Source organism: Sander vitreus, chromosome 6 (assembly GCF_031162955.1).
Source record: "Sander vitreus isolate 19-12246 chromosome 6, sanVit1, whole genome shotgun sequence".
In the NCBI taxonomy this organism is placed as follows: domain Eukaryota; kingdom Metazoa; phylum Chordata; class Actinopteri; order Perciformes; family Percidae; genus Sander; species Sander vitreus.
Genome location: NC_135860.1, coordinates 23,285,166 through 23,304,101, shown reverse-complemented (window position 1 = coordinate 23,304,101; position 18,936 = coordinate 23,285,166). Strand labels below are relative to the sequence as shown.

The window sequence follows — 18,936 nt, the reverse complement described above, 5'->3', positions numbered from 1 at the left end:
TAAAGTGGAAATGAAACACTATAGTTAGCATAATTTACAAGATGGATTCCCCCTCTATCAAAAATATTATAGGTTTAATACTGTCCATGATACTGGATTAAAATAAGAAGTAATCTAAATGACATATTTCAAACAAGTGTAGCCTAGAGCGTATATATAGTATAGTTTAGCCTGTTGTTACATCATATTGTTGGTTGGTTCGGAACCGGTTCTGAAGTTCTATATTAGTTTTCATGAGCTAACCAGCTAACTAGTTACAGCTCTGACAACAACTGACTTAATGGAGAACAAAGGACCTCAAACTAAGAAGCATGCAAAGCAGGACACTTCTGTATTGCTTCTGGATGCAGCAATGAATTTTATAGAGTGAAAAATGAAGGAAAAATTGTCCACTTTTAGGTTTTTCGTCATTGGCTAGCGGCACTGAAACGAGAGAATCCTCCAGTTAACTGGATGCTAGGCTTTGTAGCGAGCACTTTCTAAACGAGACTATATGGAAGAGAGGGGTTTTGAGTCAGACTTGTTGGTAGTTCGTTGGACCAATAACTTGAAGCCCAAATCAAATGGTAGGCTACATCCACTTTCTTTTCAATCAGACAAAAATGTAACATTGATTTACAATAATTGTTGCAATTACACATGCTGTCCAAATTCTGACAAAGCACAGTACGTAGTTAAACGGACTGAATTTGTATGGACTAAACTGATAACTGTTAGTCCGACACGGTGATGTCACACAAAGATCAAATATTGGGTTTCTAGAAACACCCCTAAAATACCTTTCTGCTTTATATACTGCCATATTTTCTATATTATCTAAAATGTTTCTTTAGCAAAAAAAGAAGCTGTGACTGCTGACTGTTCCAACTCAACCAACCAACCAACCGTATGACGTACTGAGTGACGCATCAGCAATATGGCGGCGAGCCAGAGCGAAAGCATACCTTATAGTACCAGCCATAAATTTATTATAATTTAAAATGTATTTTTTTTTTTTAATATGCTTCAACACACTTCATTCTGTTCACCATTTGTCGAAAAGCTGGCCGTTTCATGTCCACTTTAAAACAGCCCTGCACAACATTCAGCCCTTATTTATCTCGAACACCTAATTTAAACAGGAAGATTGCAATCCGATCTTGGTGTGCAGATTGGTAGTTTGTCCAGGAGATGGCGCTGCATAGGCTAGGATAGCTGATAGTATAAACTAGTGAAAAAAATGATTTAATGAACTACCATTTATATGATAGGCCTATATACTATTTAATCTAATCTTGCGTTACAATGCGGAAATCAAGAGATGACCCGTTCTCTTACATCCGTAGATGACGAAATGCTAGACGGGATGTGCAGTGTGTGTACATCATGTTGGCCAACGAGCGATCCTTCCTACTTGCTCTTCACTGCAGGGATTTCCCATGTTGCACTAAACTACCGTACGCATCCTCCCTCACGTAGGCTTGTTCTCAGTCTGACACGTGCTGTGACACGAGGAGAGGAGAGGAGAGGAGAGGAGAGGAGAGGAGAGGAGAGGAGATAACCATTCAACAATTCAACCTAAGTTTAATAAAGTATAAATGCATAGTCTTATTTTTATTATCTACTTTATTTTATATTGTAATAATTAAGGGCATTTATTCACTCCAGTTTAGCATCAGAAGAGCTTGACTCCATGGGAACGTGACATGCTAGTTTCATGACTTCTTACATAACAGGGCTGCATCTATCAATTGGCATAGCCTCTCTCTCACACACACACACACACACACACACACACACACACACACTCTCTCTCTCTCTCTCTCTCTCTCTCTCTCTCTCTCTCTCTCTCTCTCTCTCTCCAGTCTGCAGTCCTTTACAGATCAATGCACAGTGGGGACCTGGTTATAAAACATGTGCTTGTATAGGCCATGCAGTCCAACAGCACCCTGCCACATGCAGAGTGACCAGCCTACTGATTAATACTGTGTTATTTTGACTATTGCTATCTACAGCTGCTAGTTTCCTGTCTCTGTGTAAATAATGGTCGTCCATGCATCAAGCTATGCTTCCCTAGAATTTCATCACATGCGCGTAACCAATTATGTGGGCTTCATGGTTGAAACAGGACAAAATGCATCGTCATCATCATCCCCACCACTTCCATGTTGGCATCCTGCCAGTCTCTCTCTGTCTCTCTTACCCCTTATCTGTGTGTGTCTCTCTCTCTCTCTGGTAAATATTAGGGTCTATTTCATGAGTTTAAGATGTGTGAAAAAGACGTTAACCAGACCAGTGCTTCATCCCTCGAGTTACTATAGCAGCCGTGACTAGTCCCTCGTTCCGAATGGAGCCTAAAAGGATGACATGACGTCACGTCGCCGTGGCGACCAGGCTCCCCGAGACACGTGTCTTGTATAAAAGCAGACGGCGGCACTGTGTATTGCGCACACAGACTCAAGAAGCATCAGCCGTCAGGTAAGCCGCAACACTGATTTACCGTACAACGTGTTACTTTAGAGGCCCGCCCTTCTAACAGCTAGAATACACAATTTTTTTTTTTTAAACTGAGGACGTTAAAACTATTCCACACGATTCAGCCTTTACTACAGTTTCAAATGCTAGCTTATTTGTCGGTGCACAAATGTAGGCCTGCCATACCCCCAACTAAACTAATGCCGTTTTAATTTTTTTCACATTCACTGTTACATACGACGTATTAACGTCGCACATTTTCCTGAGACTGACATAACTAAAAGCCGTAAACGACTGGCGGAAGCCAGTGGCCATCCTGTTGCCTTTCCAGTGAATTTCCAGCTTTTTAACCAGCCACGTACCGTTAACCGTTTAAAGTGGCGCTCGTGCGCGAGAGACAGGCGAGAGGATGAGAAAGTGGATTGTGGAATAACGTGAAGTTAAGCTTAAAGCTCATTCAGCGTTTGGATTTGCATAACAGCCTCCTTCGCAGCATGCACGCTTTATTAGTACAGGAAGAGAACAGCGAGGATGGGAGCGGATGCGGCCATGGCCTTGCTGTCTGGAGAGGGCCCGGTCGTTGTATAAAATTTCCTTCTGAGTCGTTTCGTTGCATCAGATAGCCGACACCTAAATCCACTAAAGCTGTAAACACCCAGAAGCGTTACAATGACAAGGTTCCTTATTGTAAAGACAATCTGCACATATTCATTACGGTCAATTCATAATGAATTCATCTGAAGCTAAATTGTCCTACTGAGCGGGTAACGTGACATTGGCAGCTCCCATTTCTGCATCTTTACGGAAGTGGATTAGTCTCCATGTTATGTAACCCAACACAAATATCAACGTCTATCACCGCATATACTTAACAATGGCCTATATCTATATGTAGTTTGAATGGAAATCGGTTTGCTGTTAAGCTGTACATTGATAGGCTACATACGGAGCTGTTTAAAGCCGGTGTACTGTGGGAATGAGTGTACGTGAATGGAGGTGAAGCTACGTGCCTCCCCTGGTCTTTATGATGAAGTCTGTCGTCGTTGCACCAGTAGATTTCAGAGATGAATTAAACTCTCGCAATGACGGGAAGCAGAGTGATGCAATAACCGAAACGGGACAGATGAATAACCTTGGCTTTATTTCATGTGGAAAGATGAGAGAGGCGTGCTGAAAGCCTTCCTGTGATGGCTTTGAAGGGCATAGAGGCAGTGCAGTGTCGCATTATCGTGTCGCAGTTTGACTCCATGACTCGACAGACCTGTTGATGCGGGTTGCAAAGAGGCCTGCTTGCGCTTTTTAAAAAAGCAATACGACACAGCTAAAGTTAATGTAGCCTACAACTTATTAAGCTACTTAATCAGCCATACAGTATTTAAGTACAACACGCATTTAAATAGAAAACGAAAATGTCAACCTTGTTCAATGGGGGGGACATTAATAAGGGAATGCTAGTATTCAGTATCGTTTAAAATAACAATATTATTAATTAATAATAAAGTACATAATACGGTATTGTTCATTGTGGCAGTCACGATTTGCTTGCAGTTCCTTGCAGTCATTTGATGGAGGTGTGGTACATGCAGATGCAGCCATGTCTGGCCTTGTCTCACTGTTGAAGGTTATCACTGCAGCTGAGGAAGGTCCCAGCAGGCCCAGAGCTGCTGTAGTGATGCTGACCCGCTGCTCATCTTTATTCTCAAACTCCTTACCATCTTGAAAAAAAGGGTTCTTCCCACTGTACCCATGGATGGGGAGTCACATTTCTTAGCCCAGGCTCTGGATGACTGAAGGTCACTAACAGGCACGTGCACACATAGACATCAAAAGGGGCTTGAGCACCTGCCCTTTTTCTTCCTCGAGAGAAATTGCCCTTTTTTAATTCATTTTTTATGAATGAATATAGCCTATATAGATATATATTCCTGTTTGCGCACAACTGTTTGCTTCTTTGTCAAACTAATGTATTTATTGAATTATAAAATCTAAACATCAGGTCGGCTCTCTCTCTCTCTCTCTCTCTATCTCTATCTATCGATCTATCTATCTGTGATGCGTCTCGTCAGCAGTATGCGCCACACACACACACACACACACACACACACACACACACACACACACACGCACACAGAGGCAGGAGGGCAGGCAGAGAGGCAGCAGTCCCTTCCAGCTCCTACCCCAGAAAGTTTTTCTTGGCTTGTGTGGAGGTTAGTGGTGATGAACAAAAGACTAAGCAGCCAGTGCCTCGAGTTTACAGCTAATTAGTCGGAAGACAAAACAAATAGTAAACCTCTGTCTCACTAACATGCATGAGCTACTAGCTAATGTAATAAGTTAGCTAACATTCAGCCGAGGCATCATGGTCCTACAGACTAATGTACTGTACTTAATGGAGACACTCCAGGTGAACAGCTACAGTAAAATCTGTGTCTGATAACGTCATCACAACCCCACATTGTTATGCAAATTAGGCTTTAACTAATTCAAATGCACTAATATGCATACATCTGACAAGACCCAGTTAATGAGTTAAGAGTTTTTTCCCCCTTAAATGTTAGGTTTAAATATGTAGATTAATTTAGACGAAATCTACAGATGCAGCCTAAACAAATACCATCTAAATGTGTATTTTGGAAGTTTTATTATAGAGTAAAAGAAGACATGGAAGCAAAATAGAACAAAATCTCTAAATTGACCACAACATGAAAAAAGTGTCCTGCGTTAAACAGTAACTTTATTATTTGGATCGTGGGCTCCTCATCTAATAATAACAGTGTTTCTTCATTATTGGTGCAGGGTTTTTTCCTGTAAAATTAACAAAATTGCATCAACAGCCTTCTTCAGTTTAGTGTGAAGATTTTTATTGAGATTTTTTATAAAAAAAGATTTTTTTGAAGGGTTATTTATTTCAATAGCACCAAAAGAATTAAAATGATTTATTGCCATTTGCAAAATAAACAAATTCTTAGTGAAACGATGTCCCTCTCCTTGGTGCTGTCACTTATTCTAAATATATACTTGAAACTAGTAGCATAGAAAACAGCTTGCTTTGGTGTTTGTGATTAACCTGGTGAATACTAAAAAGTCTCTGTGTGAACTGATTATTTTGTTGAGTATATATTAAAACTATTGAACAATTGCGCAAGGGAAATAAAATCAGTTGTTAAGGTAGTCAGAGTTGTGTTAATATATTTAACGTTTTGTTTCAAATAAATAATGATTTATAATTTAAATATTTTTTTTTTGAGCCCCTGCCGCCCAAAATGTCTGTGCATGTCCCTGGTCACTAATAACAGGCCCAGTGCTGCCAGAAAGATGCTAACTATTGTGGTCAAAGCTCTATGTGCTGCCAGACTTCATACTCTATGATCATAGTTTTGGAAGAACATAAACAGCCATTTGTCATGCATCAAGCAGAAAATAGGTTTTGCAGTATTTTTAATTACGGTAACATGATTTATGATAATAACCTCCCTCTCGATTTATTTTTCCAACAGACTATCTTAAACTTAAATCGCATGTACTGTATAACTTTATTTAGAGCAGGCGTTACTTGTCCAAGATCCAGTCTAGTGAATATGTTAAAATGACAGTAATTGCATTAAGATCTCCAAATGAAATTAGTCTACTAGTTTTATCAATGCATTTGCAAATTGCATTATTATGATTATTATTTTTTTACTTGGACATTCATTCTGCTCTTGTATTTGTTGCCGATCAGGGTGTTGGCCAAATGTCTGAAATGTCAGTCACTGTTACCAGCATGTTGCCCCTTCGCTGAGCAAGGAGTAAACTATTAGCCAATGAGATTAGAGCACATTAGTACACACAGGATATGTTATCCCCACCTATCAAGGACTACAGCCATGTTATTAAGGAGATGTGGACAAGCTACTTGTGATGTGTGTAAATGATAGGCCATGGGGTGTCTATTACATTCGTCATAGATGTGGACTGGATTCTCAGGTGCTTGCTGTAAGAAGTATATTAGGCATTTTTTCTTCTTCGATTAGATCAGTGTCTGCATGCTACTCATGTTGGACATGCCAAACAATCCTCCTCTTCCCTCTGGTACACACTTTAGAGCAGGCTGCTGGGCTTCAATACAGATTAGTGTACTTCATCCTGCAGTTAGTGAATAATCAGTGCCACTAAAAGCCAATTTTGTCATGAGACTAATTTACATAAAAGTAATTTGTTGTTTATGAGTTGGTTATGACTTATGACTTGTTTTTCCTAGATTAACACAGGTGTTCCACTTAAAGGTGGTGTGGTTGTTTCTAGGCCGAGAACGCCATTATGCTCTGCTGCTGACTTATCACCCAGCCATCTTGTCCAGGATGTGTGTAAGAGAGAAGGAACTCCAGAGTGACTCAGCACTCTGCACCTAACTGTCGCAACTTTAAGGAAATAAACCCTACAGTAGGGACAGCTATACACAACTGACACATAAAAGGCCCTTATTTGTACAACAAAGCAGTTTTGCTTAGTTTTTTATACAGTTATTCAAAAGTGCAGGTGTTTGTACAGCAAGCAGGATATGAGGAAAGTAGCAAACACAGTTTACACAATGCTACTACTACTACATGAGAGAGGAGAGGAGAGGAGAGGAGACAAGTGACAGGGTCTGAGCCTTAGGAAGGTTCTCTGTCATCTAGCTGCTGACACAAGCTCACGTGTGTGTGTGTGTGTGTGTGTGTGTGTGTGTGTGTGTGTGTGTGTGTGTGTGTGTGTGTGTGTGTGTGTGTGTGTGTGTGTGTGTGTCATTGAATCCTCTGCAGTTTGATACAGCACACCTTTTACTAATTCATGATGGTTGGTGTGTGTGCACATGTGTGTTTTTGTGCATGAATAAGTCTTTGATGAACTACAATACATACAACTGCTACATTTATAAAAAAAATCATCTTTATCTATCTTATCATTAATTATTAAAGCTTAATGAAAGCTATTTCGCACTATAAATTCAGTGTCTGCTTATCATGTTAATTTGCCACAGGTGAATAAAGCCTGGCTGCAAACCAATTTCCCTGTAAGGGACAGTAAAGATACTTTGACTTTGGTGAATTGTCTAATAGAAACAGTGAACTTCTTATCTGTCTGTAACTGTCAGCAGGATACCATGCCTGCTGAGTAGGACACACAGCCTGTGGTGCTGTATGTGCATGTGTGTGGCTGGTGATGTGATGTAGTTGGACATTTAACTGTCTAGTTTACAGCAGCAAAGTGACATTGCCTCAGCGCTCAGACTATAAAAAGAGAGGAAGCAGCAGGTATACTGCTACAGCGGAGGCAGAATAAAAGATGAGCAGGCGAAAAGTTCACTGAAGTTGAACACAAAAAGTTTGACTCCACTTCATCACTAATGTGTGTGCATCTAAGGGTGTAACGTTGGCATTTATTGTTTAGTCTCTAATGCATTTGATTTTTTTCTTTTCACCAAGAGGCAGGCAAGAAGAGAGAACATTACCTAATTGGATAGTCTGCCTGGCCTTTAGCCAATCAACCCACTGCAGTGGAAAAATACTGGAGAGAAAGAGGGTGTGGCAGAGCGGGAGGAAAGTTTAAATAGGCAAAAGACACTGAAAGAAGGGAGGAGTATGGAGGAAGGCAGGGGAATGGCAAAGTGGGCAGGGAAAGCAAGGGTAGAGTCAGTGAGTTCATTCTCTCACTAACAAATTTCCAATTATTACACAAACTGAGGCAACCCAAAGACTGTGTATACCAGCTTTATCTAAACGTAGCCTCTCCTGACATGAATACAGGCTGTTTCCAAGTTTTACTATTAAACTGTAACAGCTTTAGAAAACAACCACTCTATACCAAATAAGTAGCACACATCACTCACAACAACACCATGAAGAATTATGTGAATGTTTTTTTTAGTCTGTGTCCTATCCGTATGTCAACCCTAATACTGTTGGAAAGATGTACAGTAGTCTGTGCTGTTCAAAACTCGATTTTAAGATTTGACCACCTGATGCACCCTTTTTTCTTTGTCCTTTTCTGGTCGACTAGTTATGAGTCATCTTCCCTCCTGTGGTCCCTGCGGTGCACATGCATACGCACAGGCACGGCGTCCCTGTCCTGCACCCCCCCGTGGTTAAACTCTGTGTTCATGTGAGGAAAATGGGTCACAGCTCAGAGGGAGGGTAGGGTTGTGCTAAATGACGGGGACTAGGCAGACAAAGAGTGGCGGGGACAGGGAGAGGGAGGTAGGGTGTTGAATTTTAATGATTAGTTTGGGTGGTGGGGTAAAGGGGAGGGGAGGTGTGATATTCACCAGCCGTTCCTCCTTTTGTCTAACCAATCACAAGAGGAGATTGTTGCCCCACCCCTTGTCAAGTGACTCGTAGGTTCGGTCTGACCCCACGCTGGTGATAAAGGAGATGTGAGATTGATGGACCAGGGAGGTGAGACAGAAGTGAGGATGAGGGAGGAAGGTTGAACGGAGAGATGGAAATTGATTGGCTACCCTTCACATGTCTGGCCGTCTGTCTGCCTCTTCTTCCTACAGTTTAATGAGTGTCAGCAGATTGCAAACTGCAGTTAACAGCATGCAACTTCTTGCTCTGCTCTGCACAATGCTGCCTCTATGAGCTGGGACATGTCTGTGTGAGTGCTGTCACAGAGTGTGCACTGAATCCAGATCAGGGGCTGTTGGTCTACAGTCAAAAGAGGCAGAGCTGTGACGTGGAGAAGTGGGAAGAGCTGCTGGCTATGGAGATGGCATTAGAAAGTTTACTGCACATGAAAACCTTAATGTTACTCGATATAGAAACGTGGGATAATTAGTAACATATTTTGCACAACATTTGGAAGCTGAACAGGGGTGCCACAGTAGAGTTTGATGTTGCAGCGCCAGTGTTTCAGTTTTTGGCTGCCCGGTGTAACCGCTCTCTCTTCTCCCGTTGATTGGCCAAAGCCCCACACTGTTGCCTGGCAACAGACATGGAGGGGGGCGTGTCAGCAAGTACATACTGTACAGGCAGACACGCTTGTGCACCTGCCCCATATAAAGTCTCCAATACTTCATAAGACAGGTTATTTAAACATACATTTATTCAACTCAACTAATTAAAAACTATTATTTTCTGTGCACAGTGGAATAGTCAAGTTGTAGAATTCTCTACATCTGGAGCCACATCGTTTGGTTTGAGTCCCACCAGATCTCTCTTATGTGGCTCCACTAGTCTTTGTCCAGACTTTCCACCTGCTTTATAGCAGAATAGCCCCACTCTGTTCTACCTGTCAGTAGAGCATCCATTTGAAGTTGGAAAACCCAGGGCAACTGCTCTGGGTAGAGAAAATAGAGAGATTTATTTAGCATAAAGAGATAAAGCCAACAAGTGAGACAAATAGTATTAAAGTGAAGAGGCAACGGGGAAGGAGAGTTCAAAAGAGAGCAAAGGGAGAAAGTGCCTGTAACTGAGTATAAAGGAGAGACAAAGACGCAGAAATGTGAGAACGGCATGCTCATACTGTATACACCCATTCTCTCCTCTTTCTCTCTACCTCTCTCTCTCTCCTTTGCTGACCTTGTATAATGGATGTTAGCGGCAGAGAACAAAATGGCTGCTCTACCCTGAAAGATAGGCACATAAAAGTATGCACTACAAATGACCCTGTTAGAAATCTGACAGTTGAAACTGTGGCAGACTGTCAATAAATAGATTTTGACTGGCATCAGATCGGCATCAACATCTATTTGTGCTTAATAACAAGCAAATAAATCCAGGTTAAAATGGTTTCAAGTGATTATCTGCTAGTGTTAATGTTTTAGAGCATGTGTGAGAATGAGAGAGACGATTTATCCTAATCTGGTTACCCTTTTAGTCTATTTAAAGTGCTCCCACAATGCATTTCACCAGATCGATGGCGTGTCCTACATGCTCCCCACTGGGACACACACATGCACTCACACACACACACACACACACACACACACAGATTAGGAGATTACTGTAGTCTAAAATGACAACCACCCAGTTTCAAGGACAATCTGTGCTACCTGCCCCTGACACACACACACACACACACACACACACACACACACACACACACACACACACACACACACATACACACACACACACAGCTGCTGCTGGTTAGGCTAACACCTGGTCAATGCTACTGAGCTACCATGAGTATGAGTATGAGTAAGTTTTTGGGTACATGTTCCATACAGAAATCTCTGTAAATATGTAGAACGTTAATAAACCTCAAAGGAAATATAATGATACATTTACTTGTAATCCTAAATAAAGTTTTAGGTAGTTTTCTGTTGGTATAGATTTGGAGCTAAATACTGTATAAGTGCGTATCCCTTCTAGCATAGACAGTTCAAGGACAGCAAAGGAGAGGAAGAGGTGGAGTTAGAAGATGAAGGAGGTGACGGAAGGAAGGAGAGGGGATGCAATTGTTAGAAGAAATGGGGGCTGGAAAAGTAGGAGGCGAGGACAGAGGAGGTGCTGAGAGCAGGAGCGGGCGAATGAGTGTACAGTATGAGAAGGAGAAGAAAGAAGAGGTAAAGGGAGGTCACATTGTTGAGTCAAGGCCAGGCTTCCTCTTTGTTCACTCGGCAGACAAGTCTCTGTTTGTTGCATTACATTCCGACCACTTTCACCCTCCCTTCTTGCCATTGTTTGCAAAACATGTTTCTGCATGATGTAGCACGTCCGTACTCCTGCAGAATGCACATAAAACATTCTATTTGACAGCCTGTATTTTTTCGTCACTTACGATACACAGAATACTGGCCTTGCACAGCAGCAGTCTGATATTCTAACTTCAACCCTTACCTAGCTCCACTTGTCATACTAACTTCAGGAGCACGCCAACATACTTTACCACCTTGGTGTTTTTTTCATCCTTCACACCGCCTGTATACTATTCTGTGAGGCTACTGCTATCAGTCTTTCTTTCTTCATGTTATTGTAGCATTGCAGGACAGACCTTACAGAAACACACACAAAAGGAAATAACATACAGATTAGATACATAATTTGTTCCACAGAGCAAATGCATAAAGCTACATGAAGGCAGTGTGTCTCCTGCTAGCATGTCACTCACTTTACTCTGTGTGTGTGTGTGTAAACGAAAAAGAAGGGGGAGGGTGCAAGGCAGTGGATAAGACAGGTGGTAATTAGGGCATCCTGCCACAGTGAGGAAATCTTCCTACCGATTAATAAACTTGTGACAACACCAGTGTTGCTCCCCAAAGCGCTGTCCGCTTCCCTTTCGGCGCCCATGTTAACAATAGACTAGGCCCTATGTAAATATATATATATATTAACTATTTGGGCTGTTCAGACCATAGCGGCATGCAGCACGGTCAGCTTGTGATCTAGTTTCTGGTCAGAAAACACACTGATGAACAGAGGGCTCACACTAAAATGGCAGATTGACATGGTCACATTACAGCAAAGGAACACACACACTCATTGTATATTGCCAACAGCTTAACTAACCTGATTAAAGCCACCTCCTGCTGCCAGGGCAGCAGTTTGTCTCAGTCCCAAACACTCACATATACTTTGAATGGTTTGCACATGGTTATGCTCTAGTGATTTTAGGCATTGTTAAGTCATCTGACTGAGTGCGTTGCCAGCTAGAAGACATTACTAAGTGAGATTGGATGCATTTTAATGTTAGTTTCATCAAACCATAGCTGCTGCTGTCTTTCTAATGTCGTTGGTTTCTTTTTCTTTTCTCCCTCCAGTTAACTTAATCCCCCCCAAGCAGCAGCAGCCATGTCAGACCTCTGTGTTGGAATCAATGGGTGAGTTTGAAACACACACACACACACACACACACTTTGTAAACAGGATGGTTCAGGATGATTAGGATAGAATGTCAGTGACGTATATTTTGGGGATGGGTGTTTACTATTTCCACGAAGTTCTGGTGGTTAGTAAATGGTTATGCAGAGGGGTGAAACTGCATTTGCACTGAGGGTGAAATAGTTTTCAAATAATTTTCATAAAATCCACCCTTAAAAACAGTATGCTAAATTTTGATATAAGGGTTTCCCCTAGGATTGCGCGTCTTTGGCTACATTGAACACGTAACGTATGCGGACCGTTGGCGGAGCGTATGTGCCGTGAATGTATGTTTTAACTGGCTACACCTGCTGGGCACACACGGCGTAGGATTGTGTGAATCACAGGCGAGACGGAGAGCTTTGGCTTTTGGGATTGTTGTTGTTCTTCAGTTTTTTGGAGCTGGCACAGCGCTGTGAAAACGTTGATTTACTGTCAGCTATCAGAGGACACAGGTGAGTGAAACAAATGAAAATGCGATTACGCTCATTCACAGTCATTTTGTCATTTTCTGTATATCAGTAGTTTAATAAAAAAAAATAATGATACTTTATGATCTATTTTTGTGTAAAAATCTAAATAGAAGAATGTCCTGTTTTTACACTTAGAGTAGAGTGGATCTCCGCGGTGCATACGCACCGTTTACGCGCTGCTCTCTGCCCGCTGTAGCCAGTTTCATTGATTATAGTGAAAGCGTAGTGTTGGAACGTCCGCTCCGCATACGTTACACGTGCAATGTAGCCAGCCTAAGTTCAAATGAATTGAACTTTTAAGGCGAGGAACAAGAAGCAAATTGCCTGTATGTGTGAAAACAGCTTTATCCCGCGCATTTGTTTTTTATTTTATTCAGGGGGGGCGAGCCCTACAATGGTAGGGGAGACACTATCTTGTGCAACTGTGATGCAGAACGGCACAAATGGACTTCTGTTACAGTAAATAATGATACAGTAAAGGATGTACTTTAATTACACGTTGGAGGTTTGAAGTTCACCCTGTCATCTGCAGCTCTTCACTGTGGTTACATGGTTGTTTTCCATTCCTTCCTTGCAATAAACTGCTCGACAAAAAATTGCTCCATGGCTAAGGATTCATATCCTGTCTGTTTTACAATAAAATCATTCCAATAAAAGCTTTTAATGTGAACCTGCATTAATCATAGCCTACAGTAACAGCAGTAGAGTTGCAGGAATAAAGGAGTGGAAGCACTCGTGATTTCATGTTTTTTCTGCTGATGGGGGTTTGTAGGCAGGTCTTCCCTATGGTAGGTAAACCACTGGAAGTTATGTTGGAGTCTGCAATGATATGACTTCACAGTGTGAGGCTTTGTCAGAAGATTTGAATAAGGCCCCCGGTGTTGTTCGACATTCTGTGGAAGTTTTCCACCATTTTCTTAAAACAACTATTATTAATCTTTCTCTCTCCCTCTCTCTCTCTCCACCCCCCTATCTCTATCTGCAGTTTCGGTCGTATTGGCCGTCTGGTCCTGAGGGCCTGCCTTCAGAAAGGCATCAATGTTGTGGCCATCAATGACCCCTTCATTGACTTGCAGTACATGGTAAGAAAACCTACATGCACATACTTGCTTACAAATGATTAACATTTGTATGGTATAGTAGTGTATAACGTCTGTCCATAGTTTATACGTTTTATTAATACCTGAACTGAACAGTTTTGCTCTCTGACAAGTGTTGCTTTCTCAGTATCTTGTTTGTCATTTGGTGTAATTCTTTATTCAGATGACTTAAAACACCACCCAGGACTCCCCAAATCTCCCAGGAAATTGAAAGATTGTTTAGGTGTTATGATTACTAAGTTAGGTGTATGAAATATAATACTATAGTGTTAACATGAAGTTTTGTTATTAACCTCTTCCCATCCCTGTCCCACCTCCTAGGTCTACATGTTCAAGTATGACTCCACCCACGGCCGTTACCATGGTGAGGTCTCCCAAGAAGATGGCAAGCTCATGGTCGATGGACACGCCATCTCTGTCTTCCAGTGGTAAGTGAGGGATGACGTTTAGTGGTTAGTGGTTGTTTCTGCACAGATATCAGCAGTGTTGATGCCGATGGTAACTGTTGGCAACAAGCTTAAGGGAGGCCAACAACAATTATTTCATCAGGGGCCACTTCAGTACAATTTGAATTGTATCGGAGAGGTCTCTGTAATAGAAGCAGCCATCAAATCATTATTAAACTTTATTTATTTTTGAATCATGCTTTTTATTGTTTTATTTGTAGACATTTTTGAAAATGTCTACAACAACCTAAACCACAGAAAATAAATAATTAAAATGTACATATAATAACAGGTAACAAGTTAGTAAGTTGATATTGAAAAACAAACTTTTCAAAAACAAGGGGAAGATAAAAATAAATAAATAAATACAATTATTTAAATAATATTAAAATAAATTCACACACCAGATTCCCAGCACCTACTTATGTCCCTGTGGTCCAGTCACCGGGTTACTTCACCCGCACAGGATAGATACAATGCTCACTAGGGTTGGGCATCGAGAACCGATTCCTAATTGGAATCGTTTCAAAAATTACGATTCCAGTGGAATCGTTTCTTTATTGGAATCATTTGGAGGATTTGGTTTCAAATCTGATCATGGGTTCCAAATTTAACATGCGCAAGTTTTGGTTTCCGTAGCAGCCAGGCGCTTGTTGTGTTGCAGCCATGGAGCACAGTAAGCAGCGCTCTAGTGTGGCTTTATTTTACGTTGAAAAAGCCCGGTAAAACTGCAACCCACCATTGAATCAAAATAAAACTTTCCTCTTATTTGTGAAATAAGCATGTGACCCATTTCATCTCCACCCCTCAGAGAATCGGAATTGAGAATCTATAAGAACCGGAATCGAAAGGAAGAATCGGAATTGGAATCAGAATCGTTAAAATCCCAACAATGCCCAACCCTAATGCACATGCTGTGTGTTAAGGTACCTTTTAAGGCACATTTAAAAAATATTAAATTAAACTAAATAAATAAATAATACGAATAAATTAAATTAAATACAACATCAATGTGAATTAAATAAAGGTTGCAACCAAACTATTCAGTAGATAAGATTTGTATTTACTCCCACCCCCTTAACCCCAACAGATACCACCTGTTTGAACTTAGTTTTTCATTTTGAAGGTAAGGTATTTTAACCCCCTGATCTTTAGTATCAAAAGTAAATTCCATGCTCATGGAGTTGAATGAGGCTTTGTGCTGACTAAGGCCTCACTCATATAGCTACCCCTCCACCCGTTGTACTGGCAGTTGTTTTAGTCCTTTCAGTAATGGAGCCTCCTCTCTGCAAAAGGCAGCAGCAACAAAAAGGAGGGTTATAGAGGAGAGTTCCTCTTTGAGCACTGACAATACATTATTGAGGTGTCCCTCCTTGAGTGTCCTGATTTTAACACACCATCTACTCTTTTATTTTATTTATTACTAGCATGACATTATCCAGAGAGGCTCTGCACACTAATTTAGAAAGCACAGGATGTACTGTACTAACAAGCCCTCGCTTCTCTCTCGATGTATGTAACTTGATGGGTTTTTTTTGTTTCTATTTCTGTTATATTTGCGTGTTACTTGTCTTTATCAACCCCAATATTTAACATTCCTAAACGGTAGTGATAATCATTTAATCTCAGACTGACTCTGTTCTTTCTCTGACTCTAGTATGAAGCCAGCAGAGATCCCATGGGGCGACGCTGGAGCCAAGTACGTTGTCGAGTCCACTGGAGTCTTCCTCAGTGTGGAGAAGGCCTCTGTATGTACACACACACACACACACACACACACACACACACACACACACACATGAATATATACAGAAACAAACAAACAGACGGTGGTCTGGTTTGTAACCTTTGCCGTCTTTTCTCTCCTGTCCGGTCACAGTCTCACCTTCAGGGCGGAGCTCAGCGCGTGGTTGTGTCCGCCCCCTCACCTGATGCTCCGATGTTTGTCATGGGAGTTAACGAGGACAAATACGACCCCTCCTCCATGACCATCGTCAGGTAACATAACTTTGGTTTTGGACATGCATTCACACATGTTCCTATGTACTTGTGTGTGTCTGTGAGTCTGGTAGTCTTAGTGACCGTGTCTGTCTTTCTGTTGATAGCAATGCCTCCTGCACCACCAACTGCCTGGCCCCCCTGGCCAAAGTCATCCACGATAACTTTGGCATTGAGGAGGCTCTCATGGTAATTCACAGTAGATACTCTAAGTATTAGCCACTGTTGTGACAGAGGCTTTTTCATAGATGGTATTGTATTTTTATTCTCAAATGAATGCCAGAGTCACTGATGTTTTGTGTAACACGTCACTCCTCTCTGTAGACTACAGTACATGCATACACAGCCACCCAGAAGACAGTGGACGGTCCCAGCGCCAAGGCCTGGCGTGACGGCCGCGGTGCTCACCAGAACATCATTCCTGCCTCCACCGGTGCCGCTAAGGCAGTGGGCAAAGTCATCCCCGAACTCAACGGGTAAGGACAAACACATTTGTTATCATCTTGATAATCAGATGCAGATGCATGCAAGAACTGAAGGTGACACGGGTCTAATACCTCTGTTTTGTCGATCCTCTCTCTCTAGTAAGCTGACAGGCATGGCGTTCAGGGTGCCAGTTGCCGACGTGTCAGTGGTGGATCTGACATGCCGTCTGTCCAAGCCTGCAACGTACGCTCAGATTAAGGAAGCCTGCAAGAAGGCCGCACATGGGCCCATGAAGGGAGTGCTGGGTTACACCGAGGACCAGGTAACACCCAAAGTTATTTCACATATACTGTAAAGCAAATACACAGCTAGTAATAATGCTAGAACTAACATTTTAAGTTTGTGGGGATAGGGTGATGTGGGGTAATGAGGGTTATTTGCTTTTGTACATTTAATTTGGATGCATGGGTTAATATTGACATGTATTCCTGTATTGTGATTCATTTAATAAAAAAATGGAAATAGACATTCAAAAATATGAGCTCTGTGACTGACTGTGGTTGTATTTTGCATGTGCTGATGTATTGCCTAAGCTGTGCCTGGGGCTGCACTACAGTAAATCTGACTTGTGTTTTGCAGGTGGTGTCCTCTGACTTCATCGGTGACACCCACTCCTCCATCTTTGATGCTGGTGCCGGCATCTCCCTCAACGACAACTTCGTCAAGCTCATTTCCTGGTTAGTTTTCAAATGTCTTGGTCCGTCTCACATGTAAAACAGGAAGTTAGTGTTCATCTAAAGACAAAAAGGAAAAAAACACAGTTTTGTCTTTTCAAACAATGAATTTCTCTTTCTTCTTTTTTCGCTCCCACTCTCTCCAGGTATGATAATGAGTTCGGCTACAGCCACCGTGTCGCTGACCTGCTGCTGTACATGCACACCAAGGAGTAGACACTTCCTGTCCAAAAAGGAAGTCAGGAAAGGGACCACCCCAATCATCCTCCCACACCCTCCCATCTCTTTTACACACCCATAGCCAAGTCATAGCATCGCAGCCCTTAGCTCTACTACAGTATACGTAGGCAGCAGCACCAGTGTGTTTGAGTGTTCTGAGTTCATCTGTTTTTTCCTTAAATGACGAGATGATCGGTTAGTTACAGTATTTGTGTCTGTGTGCCCCCTCTCCACCTCCCACTGCCACTTTAGATGTGTCCTTATGGCTCAGTGCTATGGTAACTACTGTATCCATCTTCCTGTCGGTGTGTTTTAAAGGCTTAATCACCAGTGGAAAGAGGACGCTGAGAGGCAGAGCTAGTGTAACTCCGCTTAAGAGTAATGAAAAAAAGAAATAAAACTTGAAAAACCTCGGACTGTTGAGTTGTCCTGTTTTATTATTATCATATCTGTTCCCTGTGTCCTATGCAACCTCAAAACTGTCAAAATGTAGAAATGGAGAGATGATGTTAATATGAATGTTATAACATCCATGTAAAGGCTGGAGACATCATAGCAATTTATGGACCAAAAATGTGCATTGCAATAATAAAAAGGGAATCCTACACACAGTTATCAACTCTGTGTTCTTGAAAATTAGCCTTTTATTTTACTATATGGGTTCTTCCTGTACTAGGGGCTAGACTCCACTGTTACCATATTCCCTATCTCCTCTGAGTCATTCTCTGGTAGGAGACATTGGTGGGGAAAGGATGGAGCAGCCACTAGAGGGAACCTTCAGAGCCACCTGCTGCCTCTTTTACGGTACTGCATCACTCAGCAATGCATCAAAGCTGCATCTGATCCTAATATGGTAAAATTATGCTTCTTCCTGCCTTGGCCAAATTACTCACTCTTAAAAGGAAGTGACATACAAAGCTTTGAAAACGTTTATAATCATTTTTGCTGCAGTGCCACCTGCTGTTTTACTGAACATACTGCAATAGAAACACATTTCACCAGTCTATTGAACTATGGACATAAATATGAACTGGTGGCATATACTATTACAGTGATACCTTTATTTTTTTTTATTTTTTTTTTTAAAGATTTGTTTTGGGCAGTTCAGTCTTTAATGGAAAGTACAGCTAGATATGAAAGGGGAGAGAGAGGGGGAAGACATGCAGGAAATCATCCAGGTCAGACTCGAAACCCTGGACCTTCTGCGTCGAGGCATACACCTCTACATATGTGCGCCTGCTCTACTAACTGAGCTAACCCGGCCA

The 18,936-nt window shown here is 41.7% G+C and overlaps 1 protein-coding gene across 1 annotated transcript; it reads left to right on the top strand.

Moving 5' to 3' along the window:
• Positions 1 to 2,406: 2,406 nt before the first annotated feature.
• gapdhs (glyceraldehyde-3-phosphate dehydrogenase, spermatogenic) lies at positions 2,407 to 18,087 on the top strand. The gene is made up of 11 exons (XM_078253503.1): positions 2,407 to 2,457; positions 12,176 to 12,235; positions 13,734 to 13,830; positions 14,170 to 14,276; positions 15,952 to 16,042; positions 16,174 to 16,292; positions 16,400 to 16,481; positions 16,617 to 16,768; positions 16,878 to 17,040; positions 17,358 to 17,455; positions 17,599 to 18,087. Exons 2-11 carry the CDS (start codon positions 12,207 to 12,209, stop codon positions 17,666 to 17,668), a joined length of 1,008 nt encoding a protein of 335 aa, XP_078109629.1. The 5' UTR covers positions 2,407 to 2,457; positions 12,176 to 12,206; the 3' UTR covers positions 17,669 to 18,087.
• The last annotated feature ends 849 nt before the right edge of the window (positions 18,088 to 18,936 follow it).